Source organism: Pseudopodoces humilis, chromosome 3 (genome assembly GCF_049639895.1).
Source record: "Pseudopodoces humilis isolate 2021_Gansu_Grassland_sample_001 chromosome 3, ASM4963989v1, whole genome shotgun sequence".
Taxonomy (NCBI): Eukaryota; Metazoa; Chordata; class Aves; order Passeriformes; family Paridae; genus Pseudopodoces; species Pseudopodoces humilis.
The window spans coordinates 113,794,556-113,812,267 of record NC_142202.1 but is presented as its reverse complement, the minus strand read 5'-3'; the positions used below and the strand labels follow the sequence as shown (position 1 = coordinate 113,812,267).

The following is a 17,712-nucleotide window of genomic DNA, read 5'->3' as shown; positions in this document are numbered from 1 at the left end:
GTTCCCAGGAAACACCAGAAAACCTTGGAATATTGTCAGGAATTTATGGAATATTGTCATAAAACCTTGGAATGTTTCCATAAGAACTGGGAATCTGGTCAGAGATCAATGGGATATCACAAAACCTGGGAATATTTCCATAAAACTCTGGAATATTTCTATAAATCTATGGGATAACATCGGAAAATCTGGGAATATTTCCATAAAACTTGGGAATATTTTCATAAAACCTGGGAATATTGTCATGAATCTACGGGATAACACAAAACCTTGGAATATTTCCATAAAACTTTGGAATACTTCCATAAAAACCGGGAATATTTCCATCAATCTATGGGATATCATCACGAAACTTGGGAATATTTCCATAAAACTCTGGAATATTTCCATAAAACTCTGGAATATTTCTATAAATCTATGGGATAACATCAGAAAATCTGGGAATATTTCCATAAAAACCGGGAATCTGCTCAGAAATGCACGGGATGGCCTCACAAAACCCGGGAATATTCCCAGGAAACGCCTGGAATTTCCTGCCCCGGCGGCTCCCGGTGCTGATCCGGCGGGAAAATCCTCGGGAAGGGATCCCCGAGCCCGAATCGCTGAAATCCCGAAGGAATTCCGGGAGAATTCCAGGAATTCTGGTGGAACGGAGCGGGGAGGGGTTCCCGAGGGATGGGGAGGGAAAAGATTCCCGAAGAAAAGAAGGGAACGGGGGATTCCTGAGGGATTTCAGGGAAGGATTCCCAAAGGGATCGAGGGGTTCCCCAGGGATTTAGGGAAGGGATTTAGGGAAGGATCCCTCGGGATCCCGGCCGGATCCATGCCGGCCTCTGCAGCCCCTCGGGAATTCAGGCTGATCCCGACGATTCCAGGGATCCTGAGCGGGTGGATCCCGCAGACTCTGATCCTGTCGATTCCAGGGATCCAGCTGATCCCGATCCTGCCGATCCCAAGGATTTTGCTGATCCCGATCCCGCCGATCCCAAGGATTTTGCTGATCCCGATCCGGCCAATCCCAACGGTTTCACTGATCCCACTGATCCCGATCCAGATGATTTCGCCAATCCAAATCCAGTTGATCCCAACGATCTCCCTGATCCTGACCTGGTGGATCCCGATCCAGCCGATCCCAAGGATTTCAGGGATCCCGCTGATTTCACTGATCCCGCTGATCCCGATCCCGCTGATTTCGGGGATCCTGCTGATCCCGATCCAGTGGATCCCGCTGATTTCGCAGATCCCAATCCTGCTGATCCTGATGATTTCACCGATCCCAATCCAGGTGATCCCAAGGATTTCACTGACCCTGACCCGGCAGATCCCGCTGATCCCGGGGATCCCGCTGATCCCGATCCCGCTGATCCCGGGGATCCCTCTGATCCCGATCCGGCCGATTCCAGGGATGTCAGGGATCCCGGTGATCCCTGGGATCCCGGCAGGAAGCTGCAGACCAGGAAGTCGGGCCGGTTGCAGTAGGCGGCCGCCAGGCTCCGCCCGTCCGGAGTGGGGTCGGAAAAGGCCAAATCCTGGGAATCCAGCACGGCCCCGAACACGAACGTGCGCCTGGGGACAGCGGGAAAAACGGGATTGGAAAACGGGATTGGAGACTGGAAAACCACGGGAAAAACCGGGACTGGAAATGGGAAAAATGGGATTGGAAACCGGGATTGGAAACAGGAAAAACGCAGGAAAAACGGGATTGGAAACCGGAAAAACAGGATTGGAAACGGAAAAACCAGGATTGGAAATGGGAAAACTGGGATTGGAATCTGGGATTGGAAACTGGGATTGGAAATGGGGATACCACGGGAAAAACCAGGATAGGAAACGGGAAAAACGGGATGGGAAACCGGGATTGGAAATGGGAAAACCACGGGGAAAAACCAGGATTGGAAACGGGAAAAATGGGATTGGAAACTGGGATTAGAAACGGGAAAACTGCGGGGAAAACCAGGATTGGAAACAGGAAAACCGGGATTGGCCATGAGCCGGGAGAGGTGTGAAAGGGCGGGGTTGGAATTCCCGGAGTTTCCGCTGGAATTTGGGATGGATGGAGGAGTTTGGTTCCAGTCCCGTTTCCCATTCCCGCTTTTCCCTCTCCATTCCCAGTTTCCCGTCCCCACTCCCGTTTTTCCCGGCATTCCGATTTCCCACTGGAGCGTGTCCAGCGTTCCCAGCTCCCGGCATTCCCAGTTTTCCCCACCCCATTCCTCATCCCCAGCATTCCCCCATTCTCGGATTTTTCCCGGATTTCCTACTGGAGCACATCCAGCATTCCCAATTCCCATTTTTCCTAGTTTATCCCACCGGAGTGCATCCACCATTCCCAGCATTCCTGGATCATTCCCGGATTTCCCACCGGAGCGTGTCCAGCATTCCCAGCATTCCCGGATCATTCCCGGTTTTCCCACTGGAGCGTCCCCAGCATTCCCCATTCCCAGCATTCCCGGATCATTCCCGGATTTCCCACCGGAGCATGTCCAGCATTCCCAGCATTCCCCATTCCCAGTATTCCCAGCATTCCTGGATCATTCACGGATTTCCCTCCGGAGCATGTCCAGCATTCCCAGCATTCCCCATTCCCAGTATTCCCAACATTCCCGGATTTCCCACCGGAGCGTGTCCAGCATTCCCAGCATTCCCCATTCCCAGTATTCCCAACATTCCCGGATCATTCCCGGATTTCCCACCGGAGCGTGTCCAGCATTCCCAGCATTCCCAGCATTCCCCATTCCCACATTCCCGGCCCATTCCCGGATTTCCCACCGGAGCATGTCCAGCATTCCCAGCATTCCCCATTCCCAGTATTCCCAACATTCCCAGGCCATTCCCGGATTTCCCACCGGAGCGTGTCCAGCATTCCCAGAATTCCCCATTCCCACATTCCTGGATCATTCCCGGATTTCCCACCGGAGCATGTCCAGCATTCCCAGCATTCCTGGATCATTCCCAAATTTCCAGCTGGCGCACACCCAGCATTCCCGGATCATTCCCGGTTTTCCCACTGGAGTGTCCCCAGCATTCCCCATTCCCAGCATTCCTGGATCATTCCCGGTTTTCCCACCAGAGCATGTCCAGCATTCCCAGCATTCCCCATTCCCAGTATTCCCAACATTCCCGGGCCATTCCCGGATTTCCCACCGGAGCGTGCCCAGCATTCCCCATTCCCAGCATTCCCCCATTCCCAGCACTCCCAGCATTCCCGGTTTTCCCACTGGAGCATCCCCAGCATTCCCCATTCCCACATTCCCGGGCTATTCCCGGATTTCCCACCGGAGCGTGTCCAGCATTCCCAGAATTCCCCATTCCCACATTCCCGGATCATTCCCGGTTTTCCCACCAGAGCATGTCCAGCATTCCCACATTCCATCATTCCCGGCACATTCCCAGGCCATTCCCGGATTTCCCACCGGAGCGTGTCCAGCATTCCCCATTCCCACATTCCCCGCCCATTCCCGGATTTCCCACCGGAGCGTGTCCAGCATTCCCAGCATTCCCCATTCCCACATTCCCGGCCCATTCCCGGATTTCCCACCGGAGCGTGTCCAGCATCCTGCGGGCGATCCCGCGGCGCCTCCGTGCCGGCAGCACCCAGATCCGGCTGATCCCGCACACGGCCGGCTCCGGATCCCGCCGGCAGCGCCACGCCCAGCGCGGGCAGCCGGAATCGGAACCCTCCTTATCCCGGGAATCCGGGAACGGCTCCGGCAGCACCCGGAACGCCTGCGGGAAAACGGGAATGGGAAAAGGGGGGATGGGAAAAGGGGGGATGGGAAAAGGGGGGATGGGAAAATGGGAAGAGGGAAGGGAAAGTGGGAATGAGGATGGGAAAAGAAAAGCGGGAATGGGGTTGGGAAAAGTGGGAATGGAAAAGGAAAAGCAGGAATGGGAAAAGTGGAAATGGGGTTGGGAAAAGCAGGAATGGGAAAAGTGGAAATGGGGTTGGGAAAAGCAGGAATGGGAAAAGTGGGAATGAGGATGGGAAAAGGGGAAAAGCAGGAATGGGATTGGGAAAAGTGGGAATGGAAAAGGAAAAGCGGGAATGGGAAAAGTGGGAAGAGGGAAGGGAAAGTGGGAATGAGGATGGGAGAAGCAGGAATGGGAAAAGTGGGAATTAAAAAGTGGGAATGGGGATGGGAAAAGTGGAAATGGGAAAAGCGGGAATGGGAAAAGTGGAAATGGGAAAAGCGGGAATGGGAAAAGCGGGAATGGGAAAAGCGGGAATGGGAAAAGCGGGAATGGGAAAAGCGGGAGTGGGAAAAGCGGGAGTGGGAAAAGCGGGAGTGGGAAAAGCGGGAATGGGAAAAGCGGGAATGGGAAAAGCGGGAGTGGGAAAAGCGGGAATGGGAAAAGCGGGAGTGGGAAAAGCGGGAGTGGGAAAAGCGGGAATGGGAAAAGCGGGAATGGGAAAAGCGGGAGTGGGAAAAGCGGGAGAAGAGGGAATGGGGTTGGGAAAAGTGGGAATGGAAAAAGAAAAGTGGGAATGGGGATGGGGAATTCCCCCAAGAAGAGCAGCAGGGGACTGAGCTAATTAACAACTTGATTAATGAGCTACCGAGCCAATTAACGAGCTAATTAACAAGGCAATGAATTAATTAAGGGGGGAGTTAATTACCGGGGTGATGGGCGTGGCCTCCAGGCAGCCCTGCAGGGCCCCTCCCCCCCCCAGGAAGAGCAGCAGGGGGCTGAGTTAATGAGTCAATGAGCTAATTACTGAGCTAATTACCGAGCTGATTAATGAATTAATGAGTTAATGACTGACCTGTGTGATGGGCGTGGCCTCCAGGCAGCCCTGCAGGGCCCCTCCCCCCCCCAGGAAGAGCAGCAGGCGGCCAAGTTAATGAGCTAATTACCCAGCTAATGAGCCAATTACCGAGCTAATGAAGGGGTTAATGAGTTAATTAATGAATTAATGACTGACCTGTGTGATGGGCGTGGCCTCCAGGCAGCCCTGCAGGGCCCCTCCCCCCCCCAGGAAGAGCAGCAGGCGGCGCCGGGGGCTCGCGGGGGCCCCTCCCCCCAGGCCCAGCTCGGGATCAGCCGCGGCCAGAGCCAAACGAGCCTGAGGAGAGTCATTAACCAGTAATTAATTAACTAATTAGAGAGAGTTCATCGACACATCATCAGCTGATTAACTGGCCAGAGCCAAACGAGCCTGAGGAGAGTCATTAACCAGTAATTAATTAACTAATTAGAGAGAGTTCATCTACACATCATCAGCTGATTAACTGGCCAGAGCCAAACGAGCCTGAGGAGAGTCATTAACCAGTAATTAATTAACTAATTAATGAGAGTTCATCGACACATCATCAGCTGATTAACTGGCCAGAGCCAAACGAGCCTGAGGAGAGTCATTAAACAGTAATTAATTAACTAATTAGTGAGAGTTCATCGACACATCATCAGCTGATTAACTGGCCAGAGCCAAACGCGCCTGGAGGAGAGTCGTTAACGATCCGTTAATTAACTACTTAATGAAAGAGTTCATTAACACATCAGTAATTAACTAATGAGTGACGGGGGAGGGATTGACTCACCAGGAATTAATTAATGAGTGATTGGTTATTGAACCGAGAATTAATGACTGATTGACTGGTTGATTAACCAGGAATTAATGATTGATTAACCAGGAATGATTGATTGATTGATTAACCGGGAATTAATGAGTGGTTGGTTGATTGATTAACCAGGAATGATTAATGATTGATTAACCAGGAATCAATGAGTGGTTGATTCACTGGGAATTAATGACTGATTGATTAACCGGGAATTAATGATTGATTAACCATGAATGATTAATTGATTGATTGATTAACCAGGAATTAATGAGTGAGTGGTTGGTTGATTGATTAACCAGGAATTAATGACTGATTGATCGATTAACCAGGTCTGATTGATTGATTAAGCAGGAATTAATGATTAACCAGGAATTAATGATTGATTAACCAGAAACGATTGATTGATTAACCTGGAATGATTAACTGGGAATTACCTGCTGGAATGCCACGGGGAATAATTAACCGGGAATAATTAACCGGGAGTAATTAACAGGGAATAATTAACCGGGAATGCCGGGAATTATTAACTGGGAATTAACCAATGGAATGCCAGGAATTAACTGGGAATTCCAAAGGGAAAGTGGGGTGGGGATCCGTGGGAATTCCCAGGGAGTTTGGGATGGGGATTCCTGGGAATTCCCAGGGAGTTTGGGATGGGGATTCCCAGGAAACGGGGGATGGGCTCCAGGAACTCCCAGGGAAAATGGGATGGAGGCTGGGAATTCCTGGGAAAACAAGACTGGGACCAGGAATTCCCGGAGGAGGCGGGACGGGCACGGGGAATTCCCAGGAAAGCCGGATTTGTTCCCAAAGGAAGGCTGGGTTTGCCCAGGGAACCGGGATCTCGGGATTTCGGGATCAGGGATCGGATCCCGCTGGGATTTGGGATTTGGGGATCGGATCCCGCTGGGATTTGGGATTTGGGGATCGGATCCCGCTGGGATTTGGGATTTGGGGATCGGATCCCGCTGGGATTTGGGGATCGGATCCCTCTGGGATTTGGGAATTCCCGAGGAAGGGCCGGTACCTTCCTGAGGACGTGCTTGGGATCTCCGGGAAGGATCAGGACGATTTTCCCATCCCAGAATTCCGCCACCACGCGCTCCTGCTTCCAGCCCTGCCGGGAAAAGCCCAAATTCCCGCTGGGATCCGCCGGGGCCGCCATTCCCGGCTTTCCCACTCCCGCCATTCCCATTCCCACCGTTCCCATTCCCAGCAACTCCTGCCAGTCTCATTCCCACTGTTCCCATTCCTGCCATTCCCAGCACTCCCACCTTCCCAATTCTTCCCATTCCCGTTCTCATTCCCACCATTCCCGTTCCCGCCATTCCTGGCATTCCCAGTTTTCCCATTCCTGCCACTCCCGCCATTCCCACTCCTGCTATTCCCACTCCCGCTGCTCCGCCCTTCCCCTATTCCCATCCCTCCGGCATTCCCGTTCCCGTTGTTATTCCGGGCTGACCATTCCCGCCATTCCCGGCTTTCCAATTCTTGCCGTTCCCATTCCCATTGTTCATTCCCAGCTGCCCGGGAAGCGGGGCCACTGCCACACCCATTCCCATTCCCCCATTCCCATTCCCCCATTCCCCATTCCCATTCCCATTCCCCCATTCCCATATTCCCATTCCCCCATTCCCATTCCCCCATTCCCCATTCCCATTCCCCCATTCCCATTCCCCCATTCCCCATTCCCATTCCCCCATTCTCATTCCCATTCCCCCCTTCCCATTCCCCTTCCCATTCCCATTCCCCCTTCCCCATTCCCCCTTCCCCATCCGCCATTCTCATTCCCCATTGCCATTCCCCCCTTCCCATTCCCATTCCCCCATTCTCATTCCCCTTCTCCATCCCCATTCCCCATTCCCATTCCCATTCCCCCATTCCCATTCCCATTCCCATTCCCATTCCCCATCCCCATTCCCCATTCCCCATTCCCATCCTGGAGCTGACTGGGCAGCGTGGGCGCTGCTGGACACATTCCCATTCCCATTATTCCCACTGCTATTCCCCCATTCCCATTGTTATTTATCCCGCTGTTATTCCCATCCCGTCACTGACCGGGAATCGGGGTCTCTGCCCCTCCCATTCCCGTTATTCCCGTTCCCATTCCCGCTGTTATTTATCCCATCATTCCCATCACTGACCAGGAATCGGGGTCTCTGCCCTTCCCATTCCCGCTGTTATTCCCATTCCCATTCCTGGTGTTATTCCCAGTGTTATTTATCCCATCATTCCCATCACTGACCGGGAATTGGGGTCTCTGCCCTTCCCATTCCCATTATTCCCATTCCCACTGTTGTTATTCCCGCTGTCATTCCCGTCACTGACCGGGAATTGGAGTCTCTGCCGTTCCCATTCCCATTATTCCCAATCCCACTGTTGTTATTCCCGCTGTTGTTCCCGTCACTGACCGGGAATCGGGGTCTCTGCCCTTCCCATTCCCGTTATTCCCATTCCCATTCCCGGTGTTGTTATTCCCGCTGTTGTTCCCGTCACTGACCGGGAATTGGAGTCTCTGCCCTTCCCATTCCCGTTATTCCCATTCCCATTCCCGGTGTTGTTATTCCCGCTGTCGTTCCCGTCACTGACCGGGAAGCGGGGTCTCTGCCCTTCCCATTCCCGCTGTTATTCCCATTCCCATTCCCGGTGTTGTTATTCCCGCTGTTGTTCCCGTCACTGACCGGGAAGCGGGGTCTCTGCCCTTCCCATTCCCGTTATTCCCATTCCCATTCCTGGTGTTGTTATTCCCGCTGTTGTTCCCGTCACTGACCGGGAAGCGGGGTCTCTGCCGGAGGCTGCGGTGGTGCCGCAGGTGCTGGAGCCGATCCTCGGGCAGGGCGGGGGAGAAGAGCATCCCGCAGGATCCGCAGCGCTCCGGGGACAGGGAACGCTGCCCCGCGTCCTGGGAACGGCGGCGGAAAAACACCGGGCGTCGGCACGGAGCGGAACACCGGGAATGAGCAGGGATCAAACACCGGGAATGAGCAGGGATCAAACACCGGGAATGAGCAGGGATCAAACACCGGGAATGAGCAGGGAGCACACAAACACCGGGAATGAGCAGGGAGCACACAAACACCGGGAATGACAATGGAGCAAACACCGGGAATGAGCAGGGAGCACACAAACACCGGGAATGAGCAGGGAGCACACAAACACCGGGAATGAGCAGGGAGCAAACACCGGGAATGAGCAGGGATCAAACACCGGGAATGAGCAGGGAGCACACAAACACCGGGAATGAGCAGGGAGCACACAAACACCGGGAATGAGCAGGGAGCACACAAACACCGGGAATGAGCAGGGATCAAACACCGGGAATGAGCAGGGAGCACACAAACACCGGGAATGAGCAGGGATCAAACACCGGGAATGAGCAGGGATCAAACACCGGGAATGAGCAGGGATCAAACACCGGGAATGAGCAGGGATCAAACACCGGGAATGAGCAGGGATCAAACACTGGGAATGAGCAGGGAGCACACAAACACCGGGAATGAGCAGGGATCAAACACCGGGAATGAGCAGGGATCAAACACTGGGAATGAGCAGGGAGCACACAAACACCGGGAATGAGCAGGGAGCACACAAACACCGGGAATGAGCAGGGATCAAACACTGGGAATGAGCAGGGAGCACACAAACACCGGGAATGAGCACGGAGCACACACTGGGAATGAGCAGGGAGCAAACACCGGGAATGAGCAGGGATCAAACACCGGGAATGAGCAGGGAGCACACAAACACCGGGAATGAGCAGGGAGCAAACACCGGGAATGAGCAGGGAGCAAAGACCGGGAATGAGCAGGGAGCAAACACCGGGAATGAGCAGGGAGCACACACCGGGAATGACAATGGATCACTGACACGCCAACGGGAATGACGATGGATCACACAATGGGAATGACAATGGATCACACAATGGGAATGACAATGGATCAGCACACCAGGAATGACCATGGATCACCCATGGGAATGACAGATCACACAATGGGAATGACAATGGATCACCCATGGGAATGACCATGGATCACACACCGGGAATGACCATGGATCACACACCGGGAATGACAATGGATCACACACCGGGAATGACCATGGATCACACACCGGGAATGACCATGGATCACACACCGGGAATGACAATGGATCACACACCGGGAATGACCATGGATCACACACCGGGAATGACCATGGATCACACACCGGGAATGAGCAGGGAGCACACACCGGGAATGACAATGGATCACTGACACGCCAACGGGAATGACGATGGATCACACAATGGGAATGACCATGGATCACACAATGGGAATGACAATGGATCACACACCGGGAATGCCAACGGAGCACGGATCGGCACACAAACACCGGGAATGACCATGGATCAGCGCACCGGGAACGGATCACGGATCACACACGCAAACGGGAATGACAATGATTCACCGACCGGGAATGACCACGGATCACGCAAACACCGGGAATGACAATGGATCATCACACACCAACCGGGAACAACCACAGAGCATCACAAACCGGGAATGACCATGGATCACACACCGGGAATGATGGATCACACACCGGGAATGATGGATCACACACCGGGAATGATGGATCACACACCGGGAATGACGGATCACACACCGGGAATGATGGATCACACACCGGGAATGACCATGGATCACACACCGGGAATGACGGATCACACACCGGGAATGACCATGGATCACACACCGGGAATGACCATGGATCACACACCGGGAATGATGGATCACACACCGGGAATGATGGATCACACACCGGGAATGAGCACGGATCACACACCGGGAATGACGGATCACACACCGACAGGAATGACCATGGATCACCGACCGGGAATAACGGATCACCGGGAATAACCGACGGGAAAAACCACCGGGATCATTGAGGGGAAAAACAACGACAGCAACGGGAATCACCGGGAATAACGACAGCCGGAACAACGGGAACAGCGGGAATAACAGCAGGAATGACAGCGGGAATGGGAACAACTGGAACAACGGGAAGGGGAACAACAGGAGTAACAGCGGGAATGGGAACAATGGGAACGGGAACAACGGGGAATGGGAATAACGGGAATGGGAACAGGAATAATGGGAACAATGGGAGTGACAGTGGGAAAACAACCGGGAACAACGGGAAAGAGCCGGAACAGCCACGGGAACGACACCGGGAACGAGCTGGAATGGGGATGGGAATTCTGGGAATGCCGGAGACAGGGATTGAGGGAAAGGCTTGGGAATTTGGGATCCAGGGAAGGGCTCGGCCTTCCAGGATTCCTCGGGATGCCATCAGGGAAGGGAACCGGGAATTTGGGAAGGGATTTCGGGAATTTCCCCCTCCCCCGGGAGGCCGGGAAGGGCCTGGAACGACCCCCAAAAAAACAGGAACGATCCCAAAGCTCCCAGAATTCCCAACCCCCTCCCGCAATTCCCAGGGAATTCCCGCCGGGAAGCTCACAATGATCATCTGATCCCGGGAATGCCGCGAGGATTCCTTGGATCTCCTGGGAGCTTTTCCGGAGGGGCTGAGGGGAGCCGGGAGCTCCTGCAGGGGCCTGGGGAAAAATGGGAAAAACCGGGAATGACTGGGGAAAAACTGGGAAAAAAAATGGGAAAACCCAGGGGGAAACACCAGGAAAATCCTGGGAAGAGGGAGAAGCAGAAAAAAAATCTGGGAAAGAGGGGGGAAAACCTGGGGAAAAGTGGGAAAAAACTGGGAAAAGCTGGGAAAAAAAAAAGGGAAAAAATGGGGAAAATCAGAAAAAAAGAGAAAACCTGGGAGAAGCCGGAAAAGAAAGGGGAAAAGTGGGAATAGCAGGGAAAATCTGGAAAGAATTGGGGAAAGTTGGGAAAAAATGGGAAAAAATCTGGGGGAAAAAAATGGGAGAAACTGGGAAAAAACTGGGAAAAATTGGGAGAGGCAGCAGAGAATTGGAAAAGGGAAAAACAGCAGGAAAATTGGGAAAAAGCTGGGAAAACGGGAAAAGCAGGAGGAAAAGTGGGAAAAAAGGGGATAAAAACTGGGAAATTCGGGAAAAACTGGGAATGCAGGCAGGGATTGAGCAGGGAAGGGAGAGAGGATTTCTGGGACAGAGAATTCCCAGGAAATCCGGAGGGAAAAACCCGGGAATTCCAAGGGCTGGAGGCAGCGGAATTCCGGGATTTGGGAATTCCCGGGATTCCCGGGCTTTCCCCCCTCTGGAAAAGCGGGAATGGGATCTCTCTCACCTCTTCCGGGCGGGAAGGAAGATGGGGAAGAGCCCGGCCGGGCACGGAGAGCCTGGGAAAAAACCGGGAATTCCTCAGGAAAAGCGGGAAGGCGCGATTCCAGCCCCGGCATCCCGGGAATCCCGGCCGGAATCCCGGGAATCCGGCGCTGCTTTGGCTGGGGGAACCTGGGGAAGAATTCCCGAGGTTTTCCCGACTCACCCGGTTCCTTCCTGGGGCCGGGGGAATCCCGGGAATCCGGGCTGGGAGAGGGAGGAATTCCAGGGGCTTCCTGCGGAGGGAAATTCCAGGGGTTTTTTCCACGGATTTCCCAGGAATTCCGGGCCTGCTCCAGCCCGGGAAGCGCCCGAGGGAACGTCCCGGGATTTGGGAATGTCGGGAACGGGATGGGAAATCCACGGATCCCGCCCAGAACATCCCGGAATTCCCCCGATCCCGGGAATTCCCGGTGCCTTTTCCAATGAAAAAAGGGGATCCGGGGGAGCCGGAACTGGGAGCGGGAAGGAATTCCAGGCACAATTCCCAAGGAAAATCCTGGAATTTGGGCGCCTTTGGCTCCAGCAGATCCCAAATTTCCTGGGCTGGGACGCAGAAAAATCGGGAAAACCTGGAATTGGCTCCAGGAAATCGGGAAAACCCTTGGAAAATTCGGATTGGGGAATTCCAGGAGATTTTTCGGGGTTGGTTTTTGTTTTTTTCCCAGGATTTGGCTCCCGGATCCCACAAAACTCAGCGGGAATTCGGTGCCTTGATCTCGGCTGGGGGAAAAGAGCGGGGGAAAAAGGAGCTGGAATTCCGATCCCGGCTTTTCCCAGGAAAATCAGGAGCCCTTGGAAAACTATCCCAAAGGAAAGGGAAATCCCCCCAAAATTCCCAAGGAATCCCCCAGGAATCCCAAGGGAAAATCCCAAGGGAATCCCCCCCAAAAATCCCAAAGGAATTCCCAAGAAAATCCCAAAGGAATTCCCGAGGAATCCCCTTGGAATTCCAAAGGAAAATCCCAAAGGAAACCCCCCCCCCAAGAATTCCCAAGGAATTCCCAAGGATTCCCCCAGAAAGCCCAAAGGAAAATCCCAAGGGAATCCCCAAAGGAACCTCACCGGAATTCCCAAGAAAATTCCCAAGGAAATTCCCAAGGAAATTCCCGCTCTGGGTCCCTCCGAGCCCTTCCCGAGGGTGAAATCCGGGAATTCCCTGGAATTCTCCCCATCCCCGCTCTCACCTCCTTCCCCTCGGAATTCCGGGCGCCGTTCCCGGCCGTTCCCGCCTCTCCGGAGCATTCCCGGTTTTCCTTCTCCTCTTCCTGAGCTTCCGGAATCCTTCCCGCGCTTTCCTCTCCCGCTTTTTCCGCCTTTCCCGCTTTTTCCGGCCCAGGCCGAGCCTTTTCCGAAGGATCCCTGGAGGCGGCTCCGGAGTCTCCCGGGCTTTTCCCGGAAGAATTCCCGGGGTTTTTCCGGGGTCTCTTCCCGCTCAGGAAGAAGGCGGAGCCCAGCGGGAGCCGCAGCGGCGGCCGCACGCCCGCACTCAGCACCCGGAATCGCTCGGAATTCCGGGAATTCTGGGAAATCCGGGAATTCTGGGAACTCCCAGCCTCGGAACTCCGGGAATTCCCGGCGTTCCCGCTGCTTTTCCCTTTGGGAATCTCCCGTCGGGCCTTGGGATTGGCTTTGCTTTTAGAGCTGCGATTCCCGCTGGAATTCCTGCCGGGATTCCCGGAATTCCTGCCGGGATTCCTGCCGGGATTCCTGCCGGGATTCCCGGGTTTTTCCGGGCCGTTGCCGTCTCCCAGCAGCTCCCGGAGCCGTTTCCTCTCCAGAGGATCCAGGTAAATCCTTTTCCCGTAAAAAGCCCCCACGGGAAGTTGGGAATTGTGGGAAGAGGTGGAGCCGGGCTGGGAATTCCCGGGAACTCCCGGATTTCCCGCCGGGATGTCCAATCTCAGGGAACGCGCCGATTTCCCGGGAAAGGCTTCCTCCTCCTCCTCCTCCTCCTCCCGGTTTTCCTGGCGGGAATTCCGGGCCGGGGGTTCGGGAAGGGCTCGGAGCCGTTTGCGCTCCGGGGTCCGGAATTCCCAGCAGGAGGAGCTGGAAAAAAAAACCGGGAATGAGATCCCGGGAATTCCCCAAGGGATTTTCCCAAGGGATTTTGGGGATTCCGAGGAGTCCCCAATCCCGGGAAAAGCCCTGAATTCCCGGATTTTGGGGATCCCATCCCAGAATTCCGGGATCCCGGATTTCCGGGATCTCTCTCTGGGAGAGCTGGAATCCGGGAGTATTCCCAGGAATCTGGGGAGGAATTCCCAGAGAATCCCTGGAATGTCCCGGTGGGGGGTGGGGCTGGGATCCCCCAGGCCGGAATTCCCGGATTTTGGGGATTTTTGGGATCTCACCCGTTGGGATCCTGGCTCCGTTTCCGGGGCGTTCCCGTGGCTCCGCAGCTCCTGCAATTCCAGGGGTTTTTCCAGGTGGGAATTGGGACGGAATTCCAGGGGAAAAGCCCGGGAGGAGCAGAGAAAAGGGAGGGAATGGGGAAGGGGAAAACCGGGAATAAAACCCTGGGAATGCCGGGATGGAGATCCCAGGGATCGGCTCTGCCAAACTCCTGCCCTTCCTGCGAGAATTCCAGCTGCAATCCCAGGAATCCCAGCCATTCCCAGAAATCCCAGTAATTCCCAAAAATTCCCATAAATTCCAGTAATTCCCAAAAATCCCCAGTAATCCCAGTTCCCAGGAATTCCACTCATTCCCACAAATCCCAAGAATTCCCAGGAATCCAAAGAATTCCCAAAAATTCCCAGCATTCCCAGCAATCTCAACAATACCCAGTCATTCCCAGAAATCCCAATAATTCCATTCCATCCCAGAAATCCCAGGAATCCCAGAAATCCCATAAATCCCCCCCTCCATCCCAGGATTTTCCCAGCCCTGGGAATTATTCCTGATCCCAAAAATTCCCAAATCCCGGGCACAAAGCCCCTCCCCCCCCCAGCCGGGAGCGGCTCCCTCGGGAATTCCAGCCGCGGCTCCGGGGGGGAATCCCAAATCCTTCCAGGCTTCCCAACTTTTTTGGGAATCCCTGGTGGGGCTCCCAAATTCTTGGGGTTTCTGTGGGTTCCCCAAATCCTTTGGGATTTTTTTCCCAGGATTTTCAAACCTTTGGGATCTCTGCTGGCCCAGAACCTTTCGGGGTTTGTTTTTTATTCCATGGCTGCCCCAAATCTTTGGGATTGGGTTCCGTGGGATGCCCAAATCCTTTGGGAATGGGATTCCATGGGAAGGAATTCCCCTGGGGTTCCCAAACCCTTCCGGATGGAATTCCTGGGTCATTCCCAAACTTTTCGAGAGGGAATTTTGTGGGGTTCCTGAATCTTTCAGGATGGAATTCTGAGGGATCCCTCTGATTTTTGGGATGGAATTCCCGTGGGGTCCCTCTGATTTTTGGGATGGAATTCCCGTGGGGTCCGTGGATGGTTCCCAACCCCTCCCATCCCCTCAGGGCTTCACCGCAGCCACCCCAAAACCCCCAAAATCCGCTCAGAGGCCCCAAAGAGCTCCCGGAGCCCGAGGAGCTCCCCCAAAGTCCTCGGAGCTCCCCTGGAGCCCCCCCAGAGACCTCGGAGCTCCCCTGGAGCTCCCTCAGAGACCTCGGAGCTCCCAGGGAGCCCCTCCAAAGTCCTCGGAGCTCCCCCAGGGACCTCTTGGAGCCCTGCCATGGTCCTCGGAGCTCCCCCAGAGTCTCCCCAAATCCCCACTCAGAGCCCACGGAGCCCCCTCAGAGTTCCCCCAGAGACCTCGGAGCCCTCAGAGCATGCTCAGGACATCCCCAAATCCCCACTCAGAGCCCTCAGAGCTCACTCGGAGCTCCCCCAGAACCCGGCAGAATTCCCGCGGAGCCTCCCCAAATCCCCACTCAGAGCTCGTGGAGCTCCCTCAGAGCTCACTCGGAGCGTCCCCACTCAGACCCCGTGAAGCTCCCTCAGAGCATCCCCCAAATCCCCACTCAGAGCCCCCGGAGCCCCCTCAGAAGCCTCGGAGCTCCCCCAGGGACCTCTCGGAGCTCCCCCAGGGACCTCCCCAAATCCCCACCCAGAACCAGCGGAGCTCCCCCGGAGTTTCCCCCAGAGCCCCCTCAGAGACCTCGGAGCCTCCCCAAATCCCCACTCAGAGTCCCCTTGGAGCCCGCAGAGCCCCTCGGAGCTCCCTCAGAGCCTCTCCAATTCCCCACCCAGAACCAGCGGAGCTCCCTCAGAACCCTCGGAGCTCCCTCAGAGCCTCCCCAAATCCCCACTCAGAGCTCGTGGAGCTCCCTCAGAGCCCACTCGGAGCCTCACCTGACCCCTCACTCAGAGCCCCCTCAAATCCCCACTCGGAGCCGCCTCGGAGCTCACTCGGAGCCTCCCCAAGCCCCCACTCAGAGCTCCCTCAGAGTCGCCTCCATAAATCCCCCCTCAGAGCCCTCTCGGAGCCTCCCCAAATCCCCCCTCAGAGCGGCTCCCTCACCTCAGCGCCGCCTCCGCCATGGTCGCTTCCCGCCTTCAGCCGCGCGCCTTCGAACCGCCCGCCCTGCGCCTTTATTGGCTGGGAGCAGAGTCAATCACCGGTACTCACCTGCCATTGGTCGAACAGGGCGCGGCTCCGCGTTAGACCCGCCCCTCCGGCTTGGCAGCCAATCAGAGAGCGCGGCTCGCCGAGCGGGCCCGCGATTAGACTGCAACTCCCATCGTTCCCTGCGAGAGCAGAGCGGCGCTTCCGCGCCGTAGGGCGCGCGGGGGCTGATGGGAGTTGTAGTCTCAGAGCCGCCCGTCCCGCGCGCGGGAGATTCTGAGGGGAAAGGTGGGAATTGGAGGAGCTGGGAGTTAACGGGCGGTTAATGAGGCGCTAATTAAGGATTTTGGTGTTAATTAGGGCATCGGCAAGCTGCAGTGGGCTGGGATCCCTTCCACTATCCCCGTCCAGCCTGGCCTTGGGCACTGCCGGGGATCCGGGCGGGGAAAGGAAAGAGAAGCGAAAGGGGGATGGGAAAAGAGGGAAAGGAACAAAAATGGGGGATGAGGGAAGAGAAAAGGAAAGAGGAAAAGGGAAATGGAAAAAGAAGGAAAAGGGGTGAAAGGAAAGGGGCCGAAAAAGGAGGAAAGGGGAAAGAGAAATAAAAAACAGGGAAGAGAAAAGGGGAAAGGGAGGGAGGAAAAGGAAAGGGAAAAGGGGAGACAGTTGTAATATGTGCATTTTTAATATAATTCGCGTGTATAATGCAGAAAGATAACTCGAGCACAAGGCATAAAACTGGAGCAATGAAAAGATCGCCCGAACAAGGACAGAGAGCTCAGGAATGTTCACAAAAGGACAAAGGAAGGTGCCAGGAGAGAGGAGAATCCCCTCAGGTGAGACGAGCCACAAATGATTCTGTGAAAAACGAGGTTCACATAATCCTTATGGAATTTAAAAGCTTAATAAAAAAACAATTAGGAGAAAAAAATAAAGTATACAGGTACGGCCGGGTGTCTCTGCATTCAGCCAAGAGAGCACACCTTACTAACAAAGGATTGTGTCTTAAAAACAGAACTCTACTACATATCCATAAATTCTCACACACATTCAGACATTCTTCTTAGGATCTTTGGTGTTCTTCTGTTTAGTTTTCTCTTGCCCCCTTCCCAATAGATCAATCTTCTTGGCGCCATCGAGATTTACATTCCCTGATACCAGAAATGCAATAAATTCTGAACACAAAAGAGTTCTGGTCACTGCTGGCTTCGCCTGGATAAGAGAGTTTATAAAAGAAAAAAAGATTTCCAGCTATCTTTTTCAGTCTTTGGGTTACACAGACAAAAGTAGTTTTTATTTTAATGCTATGTCATAGCCTAAGATATACGTAATATACCA

General features: G+C 54.4%; 1 protein-coding gene across 1 annotated transcript; it reads right to left on the bottom strand.

The window, feature by feature from the left end:
* Positions 1 to 30: 30 nt before the first annotated feature.
* ESCO2 (establishment of sister chromatid cohesion N-acetyltransferase 2) lies at positions 31 to 16,360 on the bottom strand. The gene is made up of 12 exons (XM_088052637.1): positions 16,330 to 16,360; positions 14,220 to 14,270; positions 13,053 to 13,914; positions 12,032 to 12,101; positions 11,831 to 11,882; positions 11,061 to 11,157; positions 8,332 to 8,463; positions 6,589 to 6,678; positions 4,925 to 5,065; positions 4,766 to 4,840; positions 3,539 to 3,726; positions 31 to 1,566 (listed from the first exon to the last, which is right to left on the bottom strand). The coding sequence occupies exons 1-12, from the start codon at positions 16,347 to 16,349 to the stop codon at positions 852 to 854; spliced, it is 2,493 nt and encodes an 830-aa protein (XP_087908763.1). The 5' UTR covers positions 16,350 to 16,360; the 3' UTR covers positions 31 to 851.
* Positions 16,361 to 17,712: the final 1,352 nt, after the last annotated feature.